This window comes from Actinia tenebrosa, unplaced genomic scaffold, assembly GCF_029948245.1.
Source record: "Actinia tenebrosa isolate PJP-AT-01 unplaced genomic scaffold, QUT_ActTen_1.0 PGA_scaffold3__52_contigs__length_22856419, whole genome shotgun sequence".
NCBI lineage: Eukaryota > Metazoa > Cnidaria > Anthozoa > Actiniaria > Actiniidae > Actinia > Actinia tenebrosa.
Genome location: NW_028292580.1, coordinates 22408726 through 22434290, shown reverse-complemented (window position 1 = coordinate 22434290; position 25565 = coordinate 22408726). Strand labels below are relative to the sequence as shown.

Here is a 25565-nt window from a genome sequence, read left to right as displayed (position 1 = left end):
AATATGGAAAGAAATATGAATAAATATTTTTCTGGACTGACTAACCTCATGTTAATGTTGAAACATGAAGGCATTTTCACATGTATGAGAGGCTAGTCAGTCCAGAACAATAGTTATTGAAAATAGTCATATGTGAGCTCTGATTGGTTGAGAATGGTGCTTTATTAGTGAACAGACCACAGTTACTGACGCCATCTGCATCTGATTTTTTCTTTCTATTTAATAAAACAGCTTTTCTCTTTAAAGATGAGTGGCTATCAACACAATGTTCCTCTAGGTCCACACTTGAGCTCACTTTAAATAATTTTACTCTAACTTTTGGAAGATGAAGTCCTAGACTAAGCTACTAATTCTGCTCTCTCCTGATTGGCTCCAGTTTTTACTCTAGATAGTGATTGGTTAGCCTTGTTAAAATGGTACCAGTTTGAGTGTCCACACTGAAGTGTATGTAATGGAAAACAAAGATGCTCAGTCCTAAATGGGTGACTCGTAATCTTGAATGGGAAAATGCTGTGTTCAAGCTCGTTTATTAGAACTTGTAATATAATTGATAATAATTATATGACCCCTAATATATATCACTTCCTAAGCTAAACATAAAACAGTTCAACAGCGAGCATATTTGATTGACAGATGCCAAATACCCAACTGTCTAGAAGCAGTAGATGTTGCAAAAATGAAAAAAGATCGCCTACTGTAATCAACAATTTCAAGAGGTGTCATCATTAGAACCAGTCATATTGATTTCTTGTGGAGTCATGGTATCCAGATTACTGTTAAATTCACTGTCAATATCTTCTTCACCTTGTTCCTCTTCTTCCATAAAATAAGTGTCTAAAAGTTCATTGGCATATTGCCTGAGTGTCTGATTTGAGTTATATTCAAGTCCCTCAAGGCATGCCACACCTTCTGCCTCTTCAAAACTCTCCTTTGATTCAGGGAATATTCTTAGTGCCATTTCAGCAAACTGAAGTCCTGTGAGAACAGCATCTTGATCATGTGATTTCAGGATGTTTACAATGCCAGCCATGCCTCCACAGCTGAGGATCACCTTGAGATACTCTGAGCTGTGATATGCCACATTGCATAATGTTAATGCTGCCTGTTATCAAAATGGAAAGGAAAACGAATATTTAAACAGGGATCAAACAGATATAAATTCTGCGTCAAGCATAAACAGCTCACAGTACGTATTATTGTCATGAATCAATATATATTTTGGGGCATAGCATGATAAGGGTAAAAATAATAGCCGGTCAGCCACTGGTCATTAGGACTGGCCAAATTAGCGTTAGGTTGGTCATACTTGGATTCTGGTTCAATGCTACCAGTTGACTGTACCTTGTCTTATGACCAGTCATTATATTAAGCCCTGCATAGGTAAGTTAGTATAAGCCTTTAAAAACTGTAAGTCTTCACTATTGCATTCTACATGTGTTGGTAAATCTTAGATTGCAAACAAAGAAATGAAACTCAGGGTGAACTGGGGTGGCATGCACTCCCGGGGGGGGTATACTCCCAAATATGGACTATACGGGGATGACCCGCAGAACAGGGTATGGTTTTCAAGCTTCTTGTCATAAACAGGGTATGCAATTTCACTCAAGTTCCAAGCTCTTCTTGAGTTTCCTGTCATATTCAGGGTTTCTACTTTCGTATTGACCGAAACTGGTTATTATGGTCATTAAAAAACAATACGTGAGATGACATGATAATTGAAACAAGAACTCAGTGCAATAAATTATATCTTTTGTCATAAACAGGGTCTACAAATTTGAGTTTTTTGTCATAAACAGGGTACCCCAGAATCCCAGCGGAACACCCCTAACCAAATCCTGGCGGAGTACCCCCCCCCCAGGCATGCACTACTATGCCACTGTTTCCCACTTCTTTGCAGTTTCAGGGTTACCATGTCCAATAATATCTGGGGAGTGATGGTTGTAATATGATATTGATATAACCAGTATTACCTCTCTCTTGATATCATAAGTCTCTGAAGTTAACATGTGTACAATGACTTGTATAACACCAGGGGATGATATTATAGCCCCAGCATGTTCAGCTGGACCAGCCGTCAGGTTAGACATAACCCATAAGCTTTCTTTCCTGACATGCCGATGACTGGATTGGAAACATTTTACGAGGGTAGGAAGGAAGGTTCCATCTTGTATTATCATACTGCCATACTCATCTGGGCCACTTGCTATATTTCCTAGAAAATTTTTGACATGAATTAGATTTTAGAATCTAATTCAATTCCAAGGCTGAGTGTGATCGGCTCAAAGGGAACAACTGGCCATTTATTACAGTAGTCCAAACCCTTTTATCAAAGAGTAAAGAACATTTTTGGGGGGAATCAAGATCTCTGGTGTCTCAGGTTTGAATCCTGTAATTATCATCAAGTGAAGTCGCTTAGGTCTCTCCCTTGATTTGAGGGTTTGTTTTTCTCCAGGTTCTCTGGTTTTTCTCCATCCCCAAATCTGCAATCCACAATTTGGGAAGCACAGGCGTGTGGCATATGATGCTAATGCACCACCTCCCTCTAATGCGACCCGGGTTCAAACCCTGCCGGGCTTGGTGTCGTATGTGAGTAAAGTCTGTTGTTTCTTGGTTCTCTCCTGTGCTTCAAGGGGTTTTCCTCTGGGTTCTCCCGTTTTTTTCTCTCCTCAAAAATCAACTTCTAAATTCTAATTCAATCTATTGGCTGCCTTATCAGTTGGATTGCATCAAAACCTGTTAAAGTTAAGCCGCATCCACCCAGGAGTGGTAATGCATTAGAATCTGCAAATCCTAACCAGCTAAATTCCAATTCAATCTTTGAGTGAGCTGTGACTTTGGTCAGCCTAGAGTTCAATTCAAGGTTTCATAAAATTTTAAGGTTTTTTGACAGGATTAGTTCAGTGCATGATTTCAAGTATCACTATCAATGTGGTCTGTGTGCTATGTTTCACAGTCTGTTGTAAAAAAACAGTCATTAAATTAGAGTCCTAAAGATTATTTTCTTTCCTCACCTAAGCATCTCAGTAAAGGTGTAATAACTTGATTGTTTTCTGGGTTTTCTTGAACAACATTAAACAACAACTTAACCAGATAATCAATAATGCCCAAGGGAACAAACTGAGCCAGGTTATCTGGTTTTGACGTCAAGTATGTCAGAACCCATGCCACCTCAGCCACAAGATCAACAGAGCTTTTTCCAGGCACCAAGTGGTTGACAAGAAGTGGAGCCACACCAGCATTCATTATCTCTTCTGATGCATTATTTTGACCTCTTGCAAGGTTTGACAATGCAAATGCAGCTGATTGAACAGCAGACGGCAAGCCAGACTAAAAAAACAGTTATCAGTTAGTTATTGTTTTCATATTTGAATTACATTTACAAACCATAGATATATGCTACTTTTTATTAATGCATGCACCTTAATTCATGTAATCATTTGTTCAAGCATACAAATGCTTAAAATTTAAGTGCCTTACCTTTAATAGGTTTACCATGGGTCCTATAATACCTTGGGATCGTAACAGATCCCTGCACTCCACAGAATCTCCAGACATGTTACCCAAAGCCCATGCACACTGGTCTTGAAGTTGAACATTTTGTCCACTCAGATAAGTAATAAGATAAGGAGCAGTAGCTTTGAGAACGGTCAGTGTGTCTTCATGAGTTCCTGCGGCCATATTAGTGATACACCATGCAGACTCTAGCTGAAGGTCTATGTTGTGGCCAGTCAAATGTGTAACGACAGCTCGAAGCCCATTTTCAACGCCTAAAAACGCGCTGATCAGTGCGCTTCCTTGAGCGAACGCTTTCCGTAAGCTGCGCAAACAATGTAACGTGTTCTGGTCGTGTTTGTGTATTGCTTTTGCAAACTCGCGAACTTGTTCAACTGTGAACTCTTCTGCGTTTTCCTCGGCTTCAACTTCCTCGGCGAAGCGAATCCGTTTAGAAGTTAACAGTCTTTCACGTCTTTCTTTGCGGAGATCAGCCTCTTGTTCTCTCCTCCGTGTTCTTTGATTACCAATACTGTGAACTCCTTGCTTATAAAGATCTTTTCGGTTCATTTCGATATAAAAAATCTTGCTTCAAAAATCGTTGCTTTTTTCACTCAGCTAGGACGCCATCTTGTTTTATGCAGGATCTCCCATAATGCTTTGCGCATAACACAGGAAGCCCAAGCTAACTCATTTTGTTGTCCTTAAAAAAATTTTCTAAAAAATTCTAAACTTGATTTTCTTTTATGTGTCTGTAAATAAAATAGCAAACGGAAATATTAACGTTAGGAAATTCGTTAAAACTAACCACATTGCGCAAATGCCACTGCACATTTTATAAAAAAGTGTTGGGCACCAATTTTAAACGGCCATACGAAATATTCTCTGCTAAAAAGATAATTCAATTTCTACACCTAAATACATCCTCTTCTCGACTCTTCTTGCTAACTTTTATCAAATCTTCAAATGAAATCAAACATTTTGGAATCCTTTTTTGGGTTACCTGAGCATTAATTTAGGCCAGGCCGCAAAGCTAGTATTGCAGGCTCGACTTCTAGCAGCGGTTGAGTTCATAAACGCTCAAACGGCCCGCCATATTTGAACCAAGAAAACAAACAGAGAAAAAATACAAGTTTAAAAATTAAATATTTCTGCTTGAGTCCATTAGAATTAAAGCAAATATGACCTCCAGCTTGGTAAGTTATCATCCTAAGAATTGTATGAATGATTTTCTAATTAAGGAGTTTGAGTTTTGAAGCAAAAAAGTTGATGTAAACAACGTCGTTGATAAGATACAGAACCCGTGATGCAGAAACGGTAAAATAAGCCTTTTAGTTATGAATAAGATGTGATTCAGTGATGTTTGGTTTACAGGAGGATCCGACGCTTGAGCGCCACTTTAAGGGCCACAGAGATACTGTAACTAGTGTTGACTTTAACCCTAACATGAAACAGCTAGGTAAGTAAATCTGGCATGGTAATTACGCGCTATGATTGGTCAATTTGCGGTCCATAACTTTGCGATATGGACCAAGGCTAGATAATAGAATACCCCACCACCTATCCTAATAACATCTAGTGTAATATAACTTCTTCTACAAATAGTTACCTAGGCTAGATAATAGAATACCCCACCACCTATCCTAATAACATCTAGTGTAATATAACTTCTACAAATAGTTACCTAGGCTAGATAATAGAATACCCCACCATCTATCTTAATAACATCCAGTGTAATAACTTCTTCTACAAATAGTTATGATAACTGTAGTAGAAAGTGGTTGGGGTATTCTACTGTATAGCTCGTCTCTTCTAGTTTATTTACTAAATTAATTTTATTCCATGAAAACCCTGTTTTCCTGGTGTTTTCCCAGATTCTCTGTTTGAGTTGCACCCATATTCATGTCTTCTCGTGTACAACTGTTAAACAAAGAAATGATGACTAAGGGAATCAGACATGTGGTCTGATATTATATGAGAGAACATTGTGTCAAAGCTAAAAAGTTTCGTTGACCAGTTTTTTGTGACTGTTTTATGATTCAATCAAATGAATAGTGACAGGGTCGATGGATTCAAGTCTGATGATCTGGCACTTCAAGCATCATATGAGAGCATACAGATTTGTTGGTCATAAGGTAAATACACAAAGATGCAATTGTAGCTTAGCTTTTGTATTTTTTAAGGCTGGTTTAAACGGTACGATTTTCGGCTACAACTAACATATACAACACGCTCGCGCCATCCTAAAACTCTAGTCGTAGCGTGTAAATCAAGCCTACAACTCGCCTACGACAGACTCAAGCATGTTGTATACGATAGTTGTAGGCGAAAATCTTACCGTCTTAATCGGCCTTTAAAATCCTGACACAACAGCTTTGACCTTTTTCTCAGTCAGTACCTTTCATATTTTTGACTGGCGGCAGCAAAAAAAACAAATTTCAGCATGCAGCTCGCAGACACAGAGTTCGCATGTTTATGAAAATTGCTAAAAAACATCCTTGATTGTAACTTAGGATGCTGTTTTATCAGTGAAGTTCTCTCCATCTGGTCACTTGATTGCTTCAGCATCGAGAGACAAGACTGTCAGACTATGGGTACCAAGTGTGTAAGTATAAAAATAGGACAAAAAAGTTACTATATGAAGCCAGCTTGCCTCATGGGTTCAATCTTGTTCTATTTGCATTGTGTAGAAAGGGTCGAGAGAGCACTGTATTCAAGGTTCTCACACAGCAACTATAGGCCAAAAAACATTACTATATGAAGCATTCTCTTGCCTCATGAGTTCCATCTTGTTCTATTTGCATTGTGTAGAAAGGGTCGAGAGAGCACTGTATTCAAGGCTTTCACACAGCAACTATAGTCCAAAAAAAACATTACTATATATAAAGCATTTTTTTGCCTCATGAGTTTAATCTTGTTCTTTTTGCATTGTGTAGAAAGGGAGAAAGCACTATATTCAAGGCTCTCGCACAGCAACTATAGGCCAAAAAAAACATTACTATATATAAAGCATTTTTTTGCCTCATGAGTTTAATCTTGTTCTTTTTGCATTGTGTAGAAAGGGAGAAAGCACTGTATTCAAGGCTCTCGCACAGCAACTATAGGCCAAAAAAAACATTACTATATATAAAGCTTTTTTTTGCTTCATGAGTTCAATCTTGTTCTATTTGCATTGTGTAGAAAGGGAGAGAGCACTAGCTGTGTTCAAGGCTCACACAGCAACTATGCCAAAAAACATTACTATATGAAGCATTTTCTTGCCTCATGAGTTCAATCTTGTTCTATTTGCATTGTGTAGAAAGGGAGAGAGCACTGTGTTCAAGGCTCACACAGCAACTATAGTCCAAAAACATTACTATAAATAAAGCATTTTCTTGCCTCATGAGTTTAATCTTGTTCTTTTTGCATTGTGTAGAAAGGGAGAGAGTACTGTGTTCAAAGCTCACACAGCAACTGTACGTAGTGTAGATTTCTCAAGTGATGGACAATCATTATTGACGGCATCAGATGATAAGTCACTCAAGGTATGATAAAGTTCATGTTGGAAGAAACATAATCTTTATGTATTGTTTCATATTTTGCATATTTCAAATCATACTGTATTTCACAAAATCTACATATTATATGTCAACATCACATCACACCTTTATTAATGTTAAATGTTTTGTGGTTGTATTAACAGATTTGGACAGTCCACAGACAAAAGTTTCAATATTCCCTCAATGCACATATGAATTGGGTGCGATGTGCAAAGTAAGGACAGTTTTCCATAGCTATTGATAGTACTATCTTTTAAATATTATTTTAAACAGTGTTTCTCATTAGCACTTGCAGAATTGTGCTATTTGCAGTCATACCGACAAAATAGGGTTTTGGTAATCGTCAATCAAAGGGCATTCATGCCATTATCAGAAAAGGCAAGCCTAATTTATGGAAAGTGATGGGAACAGCTTGATTGGCATACTTGATGATGATTCAGCATGTGCTATTAAGAAGCAGTGTAACTATTATTATTATTGACTTATGTCTAGCAATTAATATGGAATCAATATTGAAATCCAATCAGGTTTTCTCCAGATGGACGGCTGATAGTTTCTGGTAGTGATGACAAGACGATCAAACTGTGGGACAGAACTAGTAAAGATTGTGTTCACACTTTTTATGACCCTGGAGGGTAAGTTCATGATTTAAAGTAGCAGTATATACTAGATTTATTTAGTCAAAATCATTGAATGCATGAATAGAGCAAAGGTTAAAGTGATCAGTCTGTAAGATCATCCCTGCCAACAGGACATTCCAACATCTTTGGCAGTATTCTATGGGGTTTATTACAGCACTTAACTCTATTTTTTGTTCTTGTTATCAGCTTTGTCAATTCAGTAGCTTTTCATCCAAGTGGGACATGTATTGCAGCAGGTGGCACTGACAATACTGTTAAAGTATGTTTATAACGTACATTCAGTACAGCCAAATACTCTGCTATTGGCACTTACTTACATGACAACGACAATTTTAAAAATATTTTATTGGCTCCTTATAAACATGTTTACATTGGATTACTGCCAATAAAAATATAAAATAATCCAATTAACTGAGATTAGTTATATTAGATTAGATCATAGATAATTTCAATTACACGAGATCACAATTTTACATTAATACCCCTTAACCCCCCCGTTACATAATAAGCCATTTTTAGCTCGGTAATCTTTTCCCATATCAGATAATGTCATTCTCTTGAAAATAAGATTGTATATATGAGTTGTATATATACTTGTGTCTTCTCATGTGCAACCATGAAACAAAGAACTAATATTCTAGACAATTGGGATAAAAAATAGACGAAAATGAAACAGAATCTGCAACTTGTTTGTGGCCACACAAAAAAATTCATATGTTTAAGAACCGGTATCTACGTACTTCAAAGTTTTTAACTGAATTATGTCCTACTCCACAGGTCTGGGATATTAGAATGAACAAATTATTACAACATTACCAAGGTAATGATCTCATGTATGATAAAAGTGAAAAGAATATGAAATAAATGGGATTCAGCTGTGGCATTCCTATAGCACTTTTCTATAGATTGTGTAGTTCCAAAAATTATCCATACCTCCCTACCCTCCAGAAATTCCAATTTTCTTCCATACAAGCTCTGTCATTTTTGTTTTCTCTGACCCTCTACTCTTCGGAAATTCCAAATTCCTCTGTGGGGTGGGTATGGATGATTTCTGGAACTACACATTGGAGTCTAAAAGTTGATTTTTACAGATGGAGTCTGGAAATCAAACCCAGGTCGCATTGCTGAGAGTCTAGTGCTCTCACTGCTATGCCACTCATGCTTTACAGTCAGAAAAGTTCAAGCTTACCCCCTAGATGCCATTAATGGTTTCAAAACTCGAATTCCGATTGGACTATCCATACTAATCCAATCAGAATTTATTATCTTGAATCCCGAGTCTTGGTATTCCCAGAAAGAATAATAAGTTTCAATATCCAAATAATAAAACCATAAATGGAATTTAGGGGGTAAGCTTGACCCATTTTGACGGCATAACATAATCATTAAAACAACTCTAGTGTAAATTAGAGTGTCTAATGAGTGTCATTTATTAGTTTACGTTTATTTTGTAAAATTAATCACCCATTTTATTTTTTCTGTGTTGTGTTTTCTGCAGCTCATACCGGTGCAGTGAATTCTGTGTCATTCCACCCTTCTGGGAATTATTTAGTTTCAGCTTCCAATGATACAACATTAAAAGTAGGCTACTTTAATTTTAATTATTTAATAAAATGACCAATTCATTCTGACATAGTGCGAAAGGAGATATGAGAGGTTAACCCTATCGAGAATATATCCTAAGATCAGGGAGGAATTTAACTGGAGAACACAGAGAAAAACCTCAAAGCACAGAAGAGAACCAAATGAATGAACATCTCTATTCACATACTACACCAAGCCCGGCAGGACTCACACCTGGGTCCCATGGGTGAGAGGTGACCCATTATACATATCCAACTAAAAGGAGTTGGAAGGCAGAATATGAAGTTTGCAGTACCAAAAGAAGATAATCAAAGCAGAAACAGGATTTTCTGTAATTGTTTTGCTTTTTTAATTTCTATTTTTGGATCAAAAGGAACAAAGCTTACAAATCTAGAAAATGTTCAAGGCAAACATGTTTTAATGATGCATTATGTGAAAAAATATTTACAGTATATACTGCTTATTGCCTATTTTTATAGGTGCTTGACCTGATGGAGGGAAGATTGTTTTACACGCTACATGGACACCAGGTAGATATTGTAAAATATATGAACATATTTTTCATAACAATATATCACCACAAATACAATCTGAAGCATCATGTTCATTTTTTCCCCCATCATTACAATTATATAATCAACACCAGCACCATCTTCTCCACTAACTCCAATCCTCACACCACTTAAACCACCACCAGGGTTCCCAGGGGTCAGGAAAAAGTCAGGGAAAAACACAGTCAGGGAAAAGTCAGGGAATTTTGTTTAAAGTTAACCATAAGTATCTGTGTGATGCTCTTACTGTTTACAATTTTCGAATAGACTGATAAATCTTTTCAAATAATGAAAAAAATATTGAAGTATTTAGTATCATTTATGGCAGACATTTTAATTATGTAGGGTATCCTGTGCAATATGATACACAGGGGCCTAGGTAAAAGTTAGGCATGTGGCCCATGCTCGCCCATGCTTGCCCATGCGGCCATATTGAAAATTCTTGATATTCAAGATGCTCAACAAGGTCAGTGAACACTGTTATTTAGTCATGGAAAAGTCAGGGAAAAGTCAGGGATATTTTATTTTCAAAATGGCTGGGAACCCTGACCACACAACCACCTTCATTACCACTACATCTCAAGCACTATCATCACCATTACTATACCACCACCATAACCACCACCACCACCATCACCACCACTATCTCGTAGGCAAACTTAGCAGAGCATTCGTAAGAAAGCCAATCCATGTTAACCACAACATATTAATACAATTCTGTGTGTAGCATGCATTTACAACCTTTTTCTTAAAGAAGTCATTAACAGCCTCACATGTGTGATTTGTGAACAGGGTCCTGCTACGAGTGTGGTGTTTTCTAGGAATGGAGAATACTTTGCATCTGGTAGCTCTGATGAACAGGTAATTCATTTTCTTGTCTTGATTGGGCTTCCTGTGGTATCTGCTCTACAGTAGTCTAGTACAGTAGTAATGATATCATGTCTTTCTCTCTCTTCAGGTCATGGTATGGAAAACTAACTTTGACAAGATTGATTATCAAGAAGGTAAGATATGGATAGCTTGACAACCAATAAACCTATCTAGGAGGAGGGAGGGATGGATAGAGGGAGGGAGGGATGGATGCATGGAGGGAGGGATGGATGCATGGAGGGAGGGATGGAGGGAGGGATGGCTTGGCGGAATGGATGATACTAATTGAGTGGTTCCATGACTGGATGGATGGATAGCTGAGATGGATGATAGTTGAATGAATGGGGCAATGGATATATGACATGATAGGTGAATGAATGCATATGTTTGATCAATGGATGGATGGATAGGTGGAATGGATGATAGGTAAATAAATGCATGGCTTGGAGGAATGAATGGTTGAGTAGGTGGCTTGGTGGAGGGTTGGATATATGTGTCTACAGATGGATGGGTAGATGGATGAAATAATGGATGGATGGAAGAAGAGTGGATGGCCTCTTCCCTGAGATAATTAATATAATTATATTATGTATTTACATTTGTTCGCAGTATTAAAGGCCCATAGGAAGAGGGCAGCACCAGGATCTCCGTGCCATACACATGACCCTCCCCCACCTAGAACACCCCCTCGGCATACTGTACCACAGGTAAGAATATGATATATTATTTATATAATTTTTTTTTTATTGATATTATTATTAGTAGTAGCATATTATTGCACTTATTAACATGTTACGTACTAGCAGTATAAAATATTTGTACCAAATAGGGTCTTATGTTTTGGTGATGACCGTTATTTAGCTGGCATTATGCTATGACTTCATATCGTATTTTATTGATACTGATATTGTTGGGTACTTTCCCAACAACCAGTGATTTTACTTTTAGATATGTAAATGAATGTGATTCTCATGATGTACTTAAATATTCAGTCAACAATACCGAATATTTTTATCATGCAGCTAATTAGTCTCATACACAGCTGCTATTAGTGTCGTCATGCAACGCTCACTCTCCTAAGTAGCTAAATGGAATATGTGCCTAGTTCATTATGGCTAGCATCTCACTGGTGAAGCTACTTAGGGGAGTAAGTGTTGCGTGACGACACTGATAGCGGCTGCTCACATCATTATACCTGCCAAATACAATAAATCATTTATCATGTGCCATCATTTATTTTATTTTATTTTTTATCATATTAATTTAGTTCTCCCATCATTTATTTTATTTTCGGTTTCATTCTTCATTCTCTTTTCAGTTAACATTTGTGGCATTTCCAATGTGACTTTTTTCCTAGTATTGTCTTCTGGCCTTCGTTTTATTGTGTAGTTCTTTTAATTTTCCTTGAGCCAGATATCTTGTCACTTACGCTTTATATTTCTATTTCAAAGATCAGTGCAGCTGCTGAGCCAAAGGATATGGGCGCCCAAGACCCAGAAGTAGTAGAAGTAGGCCCTGCTATGTTTTCCATACCAAGAGTAAGTCTTTGTGATACTATGTTAACCTCTAATACCTTGGGCGCCCTCTCCCTATCTCTCTACTATGATTGCAGTAGTCATATATTCCCTCAATTTCTATATTTTTATTTTTCTGTCTTTGTTATTTTGCAAGCGATGCAGGTACGAAATTCATTATTGTCATGTCATTGTATCTCAACCCTGCTCCACCCTACCCTGCGCGCCCCAATCTACCCCACCCCACCCGTCCATATATTTACCAAGCAAATCAATCAATAGTTTGATTCCAAGATGCCATGATGGCTGTCAAAAATATCATGGGCTGCCATGACAGCCAGGCAATTTTTGGCAAAATTGCCTCATGCTGGACAATACTTTTGACAGGGATCATCACTTCTTGAAATCAAACTGTCCTAAAACTTTTCGTTTTTTTCAATATTCAGCAACAAAGCAAGTTAGATGAGTTTACAAGTCACAATGGTCAACCCCCAGTAGGACTTGGTGGGGTAGTAAATGATCCTCCTATGACAACCCCCCTGGAGAGAAGGGATATTCCTCCCCAGTTAGCAAACACCCTGGAACATATTGTGGGACAACTTGACGTTTTAACACAGGTTAGTAACAGTACATCTATTTGGTTTGGTTTCCCATTTTATTTGCATTTGGTCCTTGAATGTTACTAGCTTTGAAGAGATTTGCAAAACTACCTGTTCATTCATCCAAACATACTGTATATCCATTCATTATCCATTCATATATCCATCCATCCATTCATGTTTCCATCCATCCATCCATGTATCCATTCATCCATTCATCCATCCATTCATGTATCCATTCATCCATTCATTCATCCATTCATCCATCCATTCATCCATCCATCCATCCATCCATCTATCCATCCATACATCCATCCATTCATCCATTCATTCATTTATTCGTGCCTTCATCCATATAACCATTTATCCATCTATCCATACATTCATCCATTCATTCGTTTATTCATTCGATCCATATATTCATTCATTAATTCATTTATATGATTCCCATTTGTTGTGAGCTGTCTTTACCTTGAACACAGTATTATTGTTAACACATTTGATTCCATTTATTTGTTTATCCATTTGTTCATATAAATATTGACCTCTCATTTCATTCCCGCTTGTTTGTAAATATTTTGGGGTATTCATCCCCACCCATCCATTCATATAATTTCCTATTTTATTCCAACTCTTTTCCAAACAATTTAGCAGTCATCCCATTCTCTTATTCATGCATTCGTCAACTCATATGATTTCCCAATTTAATCCATTTTTCCCTAAGAAATTTTAGTGGAGCCTTCATCCATCCATCCATATACAAATTATTCTCATTTTATTACCATTTTCACAGACTGTGTCTATCCTTGAGCAAAGACTTTCTATGACAGAAGATAAGTTGAGAGAATGCCTTGACAACCAGCAGAAAATCAGTCTCCAGATAAGACCAAACCAGTAAACTAATGTATCATACAATGACTAACAATGCTTTATTCCAATTATATATAGGTACGTGGTGTGTTAATGTAAATATTTTGAACTGTAGTGTGGAATACATCTCATATCAAAATTGTCTCTTCAACGACTGTCTCTTATGATATTTTTGAGTTCTGCAAAATAAACTTCCAGGGTATTGTAATTTCGGGTTAAAAAGGGGTTAAAAAATGGATATGAATATGTCTGATTGCACATCACAAAATTTCCATTCCCTCATTTATTAATATACCAATTGCCTTATACAATATATACATTATAAAAACTGGTTCATGATATGAATATGTCTGATTGCACATCACAAAATTTCCTTTCCCTCATTTATTAATATACCTATTGCCTTATACAATATATACATTATAAAAACTGGTTCATGATATGAATATGTCTGATTGCACATCACAAAATTTCCTTTCCCTCATTTATTAATATACCCATTGCCTTATACAATATATACATTATAAAATCTAGTTCATGCACAGTAAAGTACATACACTCATATGGACTGCAATTAATTTCATAGTTATTACAACTGTTATTTACATAAAAATGACTTTTTATAGACTACAATTAAGCAATAGATGCTTTTAGCTTAGGCGTGAGTTTTTCCATTTCTGGGCTCCTTCTTTGGGTACTTGACCCCAAGTTATAAAATAGAAACTCGAAGCTAAGAAAGAATACAATACGTTTGCAGTAAATGCAGAAGGACCGCATCTCTGACCCCATCTCATTCTCTTGAGAATAAAATTCTTTGTTTGAAATGAATCCATATTCATATTTCTTTTCATTTGAAATGGTTAAAGGGGACTAGCACGAAAATCTTCAGAGAAACTTAATTTGACTGAAACTTCAATGGAATAATCTTTAAGGGTCGTCATACAATCAACATGTTGAGTGTATGATGTCACAGACTCCAAAAAATAATCGTAAAAATATCATACTTTCGTCCTGAATATCAAGAAAACACTCCATGCAGTGATTATTGGATCTTTAAAGAGTATTCTTCAAGTTTCAGCTGAATCCAAGTTTGAGGCAATTTTCGCCAGTGATTATCAGAACTTTAAGGGTTATATTTCCAGTAAAGTTTCAGCTTAATTAAAATTTAGATGATTTTCATGCTATCTAGTCCACCTTCAAAATGAAGAATGATGATACTCAAGGGAATGACATGTGATTCAAAATTGGAAAAAATTTACACCTCCAAAAGAGACTATATTAAACAGCTATTTTGTTTATGACAATATTAGAGGCCAAAAACAAAATTCAAGAAAACAATTCATATCAAATATTATATTAATGTAAATAGTCAATGACCTGGTCATGATTTGATAAGGGTTCTAATTTTTTTCATATCTGTTTTGGACAAACCATTAGCAATTTTGATCTGGAATGGGAAAAAAACATACGATTCTCAACAAGGATATTTAAGTATAGTTTAATAAATGAGCAGGAGTGTTTTATCAGGTTTAGGGCTACGCCTCGTGGTTTTAGACCTGATAAGACACAATCTGTAAGTTTATTGAATGACTTCAAAAAATCATGAATAATTAATATAAAGCATTTAGGGTCCTTATAATGCTCTTGCAATGCTCTCTTACTCTTTTGGTCCTTTATAAAGATTTCAAAATCTTTATATAAACATATCCATGTTGAACTATTATCAGGTGTAAAGATCCATGCACATGATGGATTTAAAGGACCTGATAGGTCTAAATGATCATTAATTATTCATGAGTTTTTGAAGTTTACTTAATGATTTGCCAGTGTTTGGGTGCATACAAATGTGGTCTAGTCCCTCCTCATGATTTAAATGTGCTACAACATGAATTACACCATTCATTACGAAGCAGTCTCTCAAGTACCCCAACAGAATTATCTAATATTTCTAAAATATAGCATATTTTGGACCCTTGTTTCATTTGTGCCAATGTTTCATATTTGTACCAAAAAACATAATTCAGATTAACACCTTTCTTCTATCTCTTTTTTCATTTCCTTCCATTCCTCTCTCGTCCTTCCCTTCATTTTATATTTCCTGACAGTTGCAGCACAACGTGCAAAAGAATGACCATGTTTGATGTATTTTCATCTCATATGCACAGGCTTCTGTATATCAAACTGACACATTTCAATGTGAAGCTGGCTGGTCTTGCCAAACAAGGCATGTAAAAGCTCGTTTGGCAGCACAAATGTTCATAGAAGAATTCAAATACATTAAATGTGGTCATACTCTTGCATGTTGCGCTGTTACACTAGAGGTATTGAGTTTGTGTTTGTACTTACTTGACTTATCGTAAGGCTTTGAGGTGGCTTGAAACATTTGAAATGATAATAGGCTGTGGATGACGTTTGGGGGAATATGAGCACCCAGCGCAGTAACCTAATAGTGAAATAAAAACTTGATAAATGAGTACAGTGATACCTCTGTTAAAGCCGATTTACATGCTACAATTTTTCATCATAACTGTCATGTGCAATATGCTGATAACTAGAATTGCTTCATTTAATCAACCATACATCTCACACAGGCCCTATTCAAACCAGCTTCATTGAATTGGGCACCTCTGTATAAATATTGTTGTTAAATAAATAAAAAACAAATAAATAAATAAATGGCAAATAAAACTTGGAGTAAGGATGTTGTGCACGACAGTCTTGAGGAAAGTCAATTGTACCATGTAAATCAGCCTTTAATTGAATGTTACATCATACCTATTTGAGATGGGCAAGTTGCACTTTTCACAATGCTCTTTTTGACTGTGCACATGTCCATATTCTGCTTTCAATTCCGAGTCTGCATCCTAGAAAAGCAAAAATAACCATTATTTATAAACTCTTTGACTAGTTTAACATGCATGTTCTTAAAACTTTTAAAATAAGTGTGAATATGTTTCTTTGGGCCAAAAGTTTATATACAAAAAGAATGACTTTAGAAGTTTTTTGAGTAAGATATTTCAGATGATATCCATTGTCCATCATCAGTTTAATGACTCACTATAACCAGTTGCCTTCTTGTTACTGGTCCAGTGACTAATGTACAAGAATAATTCGTACCATTCTTCCATTGATTTTGTCTTGTAATTCCTATAATGAGAAAAAATAATTTTCAGAATGTTTAAAGCAGCCTTTTATAAAATAAGACATGTTTCAGTATGTAGAATAATGTTTTTATTTAGTTACTTGGATTCTTGTTTTCCTTTCATTAAGCTGTTCAGGGCTCAGTACTCTTAAAGCGACTTTATCGACAGTATTATCCAGTACCTAATTAACAATCAAAATTGTGTAAAACATCAAATTAATTAAACATTGTGACAATAATATTCATTATCATCCCAACAACCTCCAAAATATACTCTACCATTATACTACACCCTACCATCAACCTATTGACACCCTATCATCAACCTACTGACACCATACCATCAACCTACTGACACCCTACCATCAACCTACTGACACCCTACCACCAACCTACTGACACCGTACCACCAACCTACTGACACCCTACCACCAACCTACTGACACCCTACCACCAACCTACTGACACCCTACCATCAACCTACTGACACCCCACCATCAATCTACTGATACCCCTCCACCAACTTACTGACACTACCATCCACCTACTGACACCCTACCATCAACCTACTGATACCCTACCACCAACCTACTGACACCCTACCACCAACCTACTGACACCCTAACACCAACCTACTGACACCCTACCACCAACCTACTGACACCCTACCATCAACCTACTGACACCCCACCATCAATCTACTGATACCCCTCCACCAACCTACTGACACTACCATCCACCTACTGACACCCTACCATCAACCTACTGACACCCCACCATCAATCTACTGATACTATCGGCGTCCAAGATAACTACAACAATTCAATCAGTGAAACAAGCAAATAAGGCAAAAAAGGCAAAGGCAAAGAAAACTAGGGGAAAGGCAAAGACCCAGCTAATGCGGCTCAAGTCGATAGCCTAGGTAGTATCCAATACAGCTGAAATCTTCGTTGCCGTCTTCCATTATTTATTCGGAGCACATGAATTTGATTTTGAAGTTGCTGAACTCTCAAAACTCATCAACCTACTGACACCCTACTACTAACCTACTGACACCCTACCACCAACCTACTGACACCCTAACACCAACCTACTGACACCCTACCACCAACCGACACCCTACCATCAACCTACTGACACCCTACCATCAACCTACTGACACCATACCATTAACCTACTGACACCCTACCACCAACCCCTACCAACAGCCTGTCAACACTCTAGACATTCTTTAGTACCCATTTTAGAAAAGCCTTAGAAACATACCTTGACAGGAACAAGATGATCAAATGATGCTTTGGCTCTACAGCTTGGGCAATCTTGTCCCTGTCTGTCGAAAATGACATGGATATTCTAATAATCTCTCTTTTCATTTGACAAACTTAAGGAAAAATTCCGTAAGAGAGAATTATTCCAAAAATTTTTTTACTGATTGTTACGAATTCCCTCTAACAGAATTTTAATTTTTTCGTCAAAAAGAATATGATAAATATTCCAGTTTTCAAAAAATTCACCATTTGGTTCCTGAGTTATGATTTTTTAAATGAACATTTTGAAGGCATGACAAGGGTTCTGATGTTGTCAATGTCTTACGTCATTTTTTCATGTTCATTGTAATCTTTGGCTTGTGGTCTTTGGCTTTGTGGGTTTACTTGCTGTCATATTATAGCCATATTATTATTTTTTAGTTCATAATTGTGAGTATATGTGAAGGCAAAAAAGCACAGCCTCCTTAAGGTTAATGAGGGGTATTTTGAATTTAGGTTGAAACATGCACCGTACAAAAGATTAGTGAGTATGACATGTGTCCTACCGTAACCAGTCTCTAATGCATTCATAACAGAAGGTATGAGAACAAGGAAGAGCATGTGTAAGGACAAGCAGCTCTCGGCAAATACAGCACAGCAATTCCTCATTAAGGTCATCAAGGAACTCTTTGTCGTTGAATTCTATAAATTAAAAGACATTTTGGAGTAGTTCAGCATAAGATTATGACAATCCAATAGCTTTAGACCTTTATCATAATTACCTGGCTTTAACTTTTCTGTGGTGTTTTCCTTTTCAATCTACAATTTCAAAAATTCAGACTAAGTTCCTCTACACCTATAATTAGACAGAGCTTTCAGAATGTTTTAGAGTATGTAGTCATAGGTCTGAAGCTGCTTGCTGTAATCCAATATGAGGAAAATTCGGTATTTCATAGAAAAGAAAAAAGTTGCCAGCAGTTAAATTTGAAGCAATCACCAGAGCTTCTTGCAGCCAGCGACTGCCCTGCTTAATGACAGCCTTGATTACTAGTAATAAATAAATAAAATTGTCTTTGTTGTATGAAGGCAACACTTGGTAACCAGTTGCTAACAAACCTTCACAAGGGCGGATCCAGGGTTTTTTGAAGGGTGGGTCTCAGGGGTAAATTTTGTGGGCAAAGGAATCCCAGTCGCATTTTTACCACAGGAAGCCCATTTGACCTCAGGAATGACAGGGGGGCGCTACCCCCGACCCTCCCCCTGGATCCGCCCTTGCTTCAGCCCTCATTGGGTCATAATATTAAATTGGAATCTACAGGTTGATTTTTGCAGAGAGAAGAAAACTTGAAGAAAAACACTAGAAGCATATAGACTTCATAGGCTTGATTTCCAGGCGTGGTGATTTGGGTGGGCACGGCTGAAACCGAGCCTAAGGATGATGGTGAGTATGGAGATTGAACCCATGACCACAACGGTGAGAGTTGACACTCACCTTTAATAGCAGTGCACACCATTCATTTAGATTTGGTATTTATTTATTATATTGCATGATGAGGAAGCTTGCTTACCTCACTGGTTGAGGAATCAGTCTTGTGTAATTTCTTGACTGGAGAATTAATGCTGTTTGAATTGAACAGATAATATTTTAAGGCACTACTATAGTGTGCAATGATTTTTTGCGCAATTTGCCTTTAAAAAATTGTCAACAAAATAGACCCCTTGAATGGTGGCTGCAAATTCAGTTGAGTTAAAATTAAACGGAGAGAAAAACCAATACCAGCACTGGAAAGAGAAAAAGATGCTCTTTCTAGTGCTTGTATTGTTTTTTTAATGTAACTCATTTCAATTTTCGACCAACATTTTGGCAAAGGGACTATTCATGTGCAAAATAGCCGTGTACAACCTGAAACAATTTTTTGCAAGACAATTTGCAAGAGAGATGCATGGTCACATCTAACAAATCTATACAGTTGCAGTGTGATTTTTCCCCCAGAATTTCTTTTTAAGATATTATGGGGGAATGCAAATGAACCTGACACAAAAATTATGTGCCGGTAATGATTTTATCATATTTTGAAAGCACATTTTTAATACCTGTCATCATCAGAATCAAAAGGCAGTGCAGATCTTTTCTTTTTTCTCTTCACCGCCATCACATCCTTTGCATCATCACTTAATGATGATTCATTTGGACTCTGACTTGAGTTCCTCTTCTTTTGTGAAGGCATTTTAGTGAAACCACTTTTATTACAATCATCGTCATTCTTGTCAACATCATTGAAATAATAATGTATTGGAAAACTTTTTTTCTTTCTTTTCAAAACACTGCCATCACTTGTTCCTTCACCGGGTGAGGACTCATCAGCTACATCTGATATAAATTTAGAATTTTTTCTATGTTCTTTAGGATCTCTTTTTTCATTGGCTTGATTTTGTATATCTGAGTCCTTCCTTGTCTTACAAGGTTTTTTTCTATTTCTGTAAGCATCAACAACTGAGAGTTCATCTGTAGAAAAAGCATTCTCCCTTAGTTCTTTATTTTGTATTTTCTCGTCATCTTTCTTCTCTTCAATAGTGTTTCTTTGAGACCGAAAGACATAAACCAGCTCGGACTGTAGCTTTGAAATTACACTGCCCTCAGACGTCTGTACCCCAGCACCTCCGAACACAACAACATCGCCATCTTTTAGCAATGATTTCTTTCGTTTAACCGAATTGATCAGCATACCATTCATACCAGTACAGGATATGAAGTACTGGTCATCCATTCGAGTAATCTGTGCATGTAGTCTACTGATCATACGAGGTGATATTTTACTGTTCATGACGATGTCTGCGTGTTCAGCACTTCGGCCGATTCTTGTCGTTGATTTTATAAGTTCAATTCTTTCTGGCTGAAATGAGGGATTGGAATCTTCCTTATCATTCCTTTTAAGAATGAGCATACTTTTTGAATGCCTTCTTTCTGAAGATTCGTATGTATTTTTTTATCTAAAAGAGTTTGAATTCACTGACTATTATGGTAAATGAAAATCCGCCATATTTGTTTTCAAACTTGATCCACAGGTAGACCACACAAAGGGTTTTAGACTTCAAAGCAATTTGGTGAATAAAATTTATTATTTTTAGCGCATTTTCTCTATGTGCTTTTTTATTTTTTTGTTCAAAACTAATTAAAATAAGCCCTTTTGCGCGCGCCCGGGTGGGGCTCTGACTTACCACACAACCAAACATTTCCTCGTAAATCATACCGCTTTCAAAAAAATTTACTCCCAAAATATTGAACATATTACTCTCACATTTTCAGTAGCTACTAAATAAGACATTCTCTTTCGATTTCTGGAGTCGGTTTGCTTGTAGCTTGAATTGTTTTTATGCTAATGAGAAAAAAACTTAAACATCGGCCTAAAAGATACCTGTTTAATAGAGTGCTTACATTTAATCCGTGAAACAAATACTAATTTTTAGCACTAAATAGTGATAATTAAGCAATAGAAAACAAAGGATTCTGTATGAAATACTACTAATTAGTACTATTTAATGTTCACGGTTTTATTGCGTGCACTCTAGTCTAAAACAAAAAAAGTGCTTGATTTGTATTTTTACATTTACATGTAGAAAGTCTTGCCTTAAAATTAGAGGGTTCTGAGATCTCGTTTACAGCCGAACGTGAAGCACGGTTGAATGGTAAAATATTCTCCAATTTGAAGATTAAAAAATATATAATTGTCTTTGGTAAAAAGCAGGTTTACAAAAAATAAAGTATTAAAAGTGCAGAGAAACGATGACAACTTGTCATGAGTAGTGTTTGCAGTTTGCGGGAAGACAAAACGTCGATCTAAAATTCACTAATGTCAATGATAATACTAAGCGGGAAAGTTAATTAGAACACATCACAAAGCAATGGTCCTTTGTTGTTTCCTTTATTTTAGGACATATGAGTTACGGGAAAATATTCAAAATCATTCGATTATATTCGCGTTTCTAGAGTACCACAGGGATCCCATCGGAAACCACAAATACATATGCTGCAAAATAGTAGTGCAAGACGATTCCGCGTTGCATGGATTGTCGAGCGTGGTTGATCGTGGTTGGTTCAGTTTAGTAGTCTTTTTTCGCTTAATACTTCTGGTTATATTACATCTTTAATATCACAGGATATATCAAGGACAATAACATATCATGGTATATCAAAAGTTAACACATATGTGCCTTCGTTGTATTCAAAACAAACGTACACTAGCGAAAGTCGTTGGATTAATGTTTTTATGGCTGTTGATGTTCCAGCTTCTAGTACTGCTGTGGCTTCACGAGGAAAAGAAAGATCAAATCCCAATACCACGGTTTTTCACTAAAAACCTTTCTTCTAATCAGCTGGCTGCTCTAACCACTGCAAACAATGAAAAAACGAAAACCCAGAATTTTGTAGTAATTACATGTAAACGTCCTTCTAATAACACCAAGGTCTCCGATTTCAGAATTATTGACTCAGTTTCAAATCTTCCGCATGATACAAAAGCCAAGTACATCGTAATTATCCCCCACAGAACAAAGAATTCTTCATTGGGGCTAAACATCTTGGAGAAAAAAGATCAACGTAGTATGATGTTTATGGCAGAAATCCTAACCTCTCTTGAGGATTTGGACGGCGCTACTTGTGTATCTAAGGCGGTCTTGTCAGATATGGTGGAGACTTACGATATGTTTTCGAGAGAGTTACTCGGCCTTCCATGGTCGAAATATTTTTAAATTCATCTTGGTGTAATTTCGCTAGAAGGAATTGGAGTATTCAGATAAGGAACAGGGGGTCATTAAAGTATTAAATTACATTTCATCCGACAATCTTTCGTGGTATCTTCCAACTGTGTAATATCATCAATGGACCAGTCGTTTTAAGAAAGGATAAATTCTTCGAAATAGGGGGTTTAAATCCCAGTTTTGGTCGACTGACACTTTTGGATTTTTTTCTGAGGTCAAAAGGAAGACTCAAAATTGGTAAATTTGGGAATTGCATTCTGAGTGATTATTTGTTTAGCACTGACAGAGCTTCATTGCAAGAGGCTAAAGATTTCCCTGAATATTCAAGTTTTGGCAGAAGACATGGTATTCTACGAATAATCAAGGAAGATAAAATCGAATGGACAAAATGTGCAGCAAGTGGGAGGGTATGCAAAGAGAAGCCTTATGTCCCACCCAGTACCCTGCCACAGGTGGGTCAACCTCTTTGTTGCAGTGTTGTTTTGGGGAAAATGTTAAAAGATGTCACAGATGTTTTTGTGAAGTTGGGTATAAAACATAGGGTGGTGTATGGCACTCTTCTGGGTGCTATTAGAAGCAAAGCCATCATTCCATGGACCCATGATGTGGACATATCTCTTGAAAGAAAAAACACTCACAACAAAACTTTTTTTAGCATAATTCAAAAGCATCTGAGAGACAGATATTACATAGGGGAATCTATGATGGGTATGCCAAGAGTAATACCTCTAATACCAGCTCACATTAACATTGAAACTACAGCTTTTTTTGATGGAGATAATGACCTTCATGGAGATAGATTTTTCAGTCCAGCAATAAGAGACTTAGTTCAAGACCTTCTACCAGTCATTCCTAGCAGCTGGAGAACTAGGGGCTATATGGACTTCTATTCTGCTCCAGAAATATGGTGGAATGGATCAGCCATTATTGAAATTAATGGTGATTCTTACATTACATTAAAAGAGATTGATTACGAACTTCGAAACTGGTATGGTAACAATTACATGAAGCCAGCATTTGAGGGAAATTGGATGGGTCTCTCAGACAAATCTTCTGTTGTTGGATGAAATAATATGTTAGTAGACAAGTTAAATATTATCAAGTATTTTTGAATTCAATAACCAGTAGAATAAATATTCAGTTGCTTCAATGACCCTGCATTGATAATGTTTTACAAAAGGGCCTTCAGCGAGGTTTATAGGTTAGGGTTAGTTTTCCCACCAGATAATACTACAGTCAATGTGTGTAACAACAAAATATAATAAATGATAATAAATAACACAGTGATATAAATGATAATAATAATAATAAAACTTTATTGAAATAGGGTGGCTAAAATTACATTCAAGTAATTTACCTTATAATAAATAATGTTAATTATGAGTACTTAAGTATATAAAAGTTAATCAGTATAGATTCTTTCTTTCTTTTTTTCTTTTTTTTTTTTTTTTTGTTTTTGTTTCTTATCTACCATACATAAACTTAATTTTATAGCCTTAGTCTTATAGCCTGATTTAGTGGGGGTTGACTTCATATGGAGATTTCGATTTCTCCCTGTCAACGCCCGTTTCTTTGTCATCTTTTTTGCAAATAAAGTTGTTATAAATACGTATATACTGCTTGCCTATAGTAATGACCCAACCATTTAAAATCGTATAACTTTTTTATTTTTGGTGAGAATTTTCGCGCAAATACGCGTATCGGCTCGTCTCCGCTCCAACTCTGGCATTTCTCCACTACACTACTCACTGCTCACTGTGTGTCATTACTGAAAGATAAAGAACTCTAAACTATTGTCACGGTAACTTTGAAATGTTGGTATGATGAAACAGTTAATCGAGGGGACTATTAACTATGTTTGAAAGTTATAAATGTATTTCTGATCGAATGCTCTCGACGTTTTTGAAAGATGTTATCTTTTTTGCTTGGCTTCTCATCAACGTTATATATTACCACTTTTCAGCAAACGAATGACTGCTCGTTTAGTGGGACCCATTTGTCGATCCGCGAGAATGCGCAGTAATATATTGTCAGGGCTTTGGTGTTGTGCACATTTTTGAGGAGAAGGGCGATCGATATAACGGGAAACTACAAGTCGATCGTAAAACCTGATGCTGATACTGATTTTCTTCAAGTTGCTTTGTTTTAATATCAGCGAATCGATCTCTGGTTGGCATAGTAATGATAATAGCATACGTCACATCTATTCGCCGCAGGGAATATATGTAGAATTGCTGGTTTTCAATCATTCCCAAGAGAATAAAATGACAGAAGATACGGTGAACCTCCCTAAAGTCATGCAAAAAAATACGATCCCCCCTAAGCAAGGCTTGTAGCTTCTTCCAAAAATTGTGCATCCCCTCGCATTTTTCTGATAAGAATTTGCCCATCCCATCTTTTTCCTACCAAACTTTTCCCGATCCCCCCTCAATTTCACCTGCCCCCTCTGGCATAAGGGTTTACGAGTAACTGATTGAAATTTCACTATGACGTCACTGCTTTTTTATGTGGGGAAAGAATCGCCAAAGCCAATAGAAAATTCAACAAAATTTGCTCCTAGCGAAACAGTTTAATCAAAACATATATGGCCTGCTTTTCAGATATAATATGTGTTAATATGCACTAAAAAAATATTCTGAGCATTTGCTGGCTATTCTACTTCTCTTCGTGGATTGATACGGATTTTAGAACAATTTTCGGTGAATGTGCGTTCATTTGACCCCCTCCGACGACCATGATCCCTTGCGTTTAAACAATA

The 25565-nt window shown here is 36.6% G+C and overlaps 4 protein-coding genes across 4 annotated transcripts; 2 read left to right on the top strand and 2 right to left on the bottom strand.

Annotated features, from left to right (window-relative positions):
- Window positions 1-202: 202 nt before the first annotated feature.
- On the bottom strand, window positions 203-4122 carry LOC116304882 (uncharacterized). The gene is made up of 4 exons (XM_031714668.2): window positions 3478-4122; window positions 3012-3327; window positions 1971-2212; window positions 203-1102 (listed from the first exon to the last, which is right to left on the bottom strand). The coding sequence occupies exons 1-4, from the start codon at window positions 4060-4062 to the stop codon at window positions 710-712; spliced, it is 1536 nt and encodes a 511-aa protein (XP_031570528.2). The 5' UTR covers window positions 4063-4122; the 3' UTR covers window positions 203-709.
- Window positions 4123-4583: 461 nt separating this feature from the next.
- LOC116304893 (uncharacterized) lies at window positions 4584-13801 on the top strand. Its single transcript, XM_031714681.2, has 17 exons — window positions 4584-4688; window positions 4867-4951; window positions 5548-5627; window positions 6006-6097; window positions 6908-7016; window positions 7175-7245; window positions 7559-7666; window positions 7859-7931; window positions 8450-8492; window positions 9171-9253; window positions 9736-9786; window positions 10600-10668; window positions 10766-10811; window positions 11287-11384; window positions 12129-12215; window positions 12638-12808; window positions 13584-13801. Exons 1-17 carry the CDS (start codon window positions 4674-4676, stop codon window positions 13686-13688), a joined length of 1386 nt encoding a protein of 461 aa, XP_031570541.2. The 5' UTR covers window positions 4584-4673; the 3' UTR covers window positions 13689-13801.
- Window positions 13802-14130: 329 nt separating this feature from the next.
- On the bottom strand, window positions 14131-21118 carry LOC116304892 (uncharacterized). The gene is made up of 10 exons (XM_089035470.1): window positions 20144-21118; window positions 19618-19669; window positions 18832-18868; window positions 18616-18751; window positions 18069-18132; window positions 16904-16984; window positions 16778-16807; window positions 16436-16524; window positions 16007-16103; window positions 14131-15107 (listed from the first exon to the last, which is right to left on the bottom strand). The coding sequence occupies exons 1-10, from the start codon at window positions 20992-20994 to the stop codon at window positions 15042-15044; spliced, it is 1503 nt and encodes a 500-aa protein (XP_088891596.1). The 5' UTR covers window positions 20995-21118; the 3' UTR covers window positions 14131-15041.
- A 1757-nt stretch (window positions 21119-22875) lies between these two features.
- On the top strand, window positions 22876-24134 carry LOC148908905 (uncharacterized; the record flags this gene model as incomplete). Its single annotated transcript, XM_089036000.1, has 1 exon — window positions 22876-24134. A coding segment is annotated over one exon (999 nt), but the record flags the coding sequence as incomplete, so codon positions are not given.
- Window positions 24135-25565: the final 1431 nt, after the last annotated feature.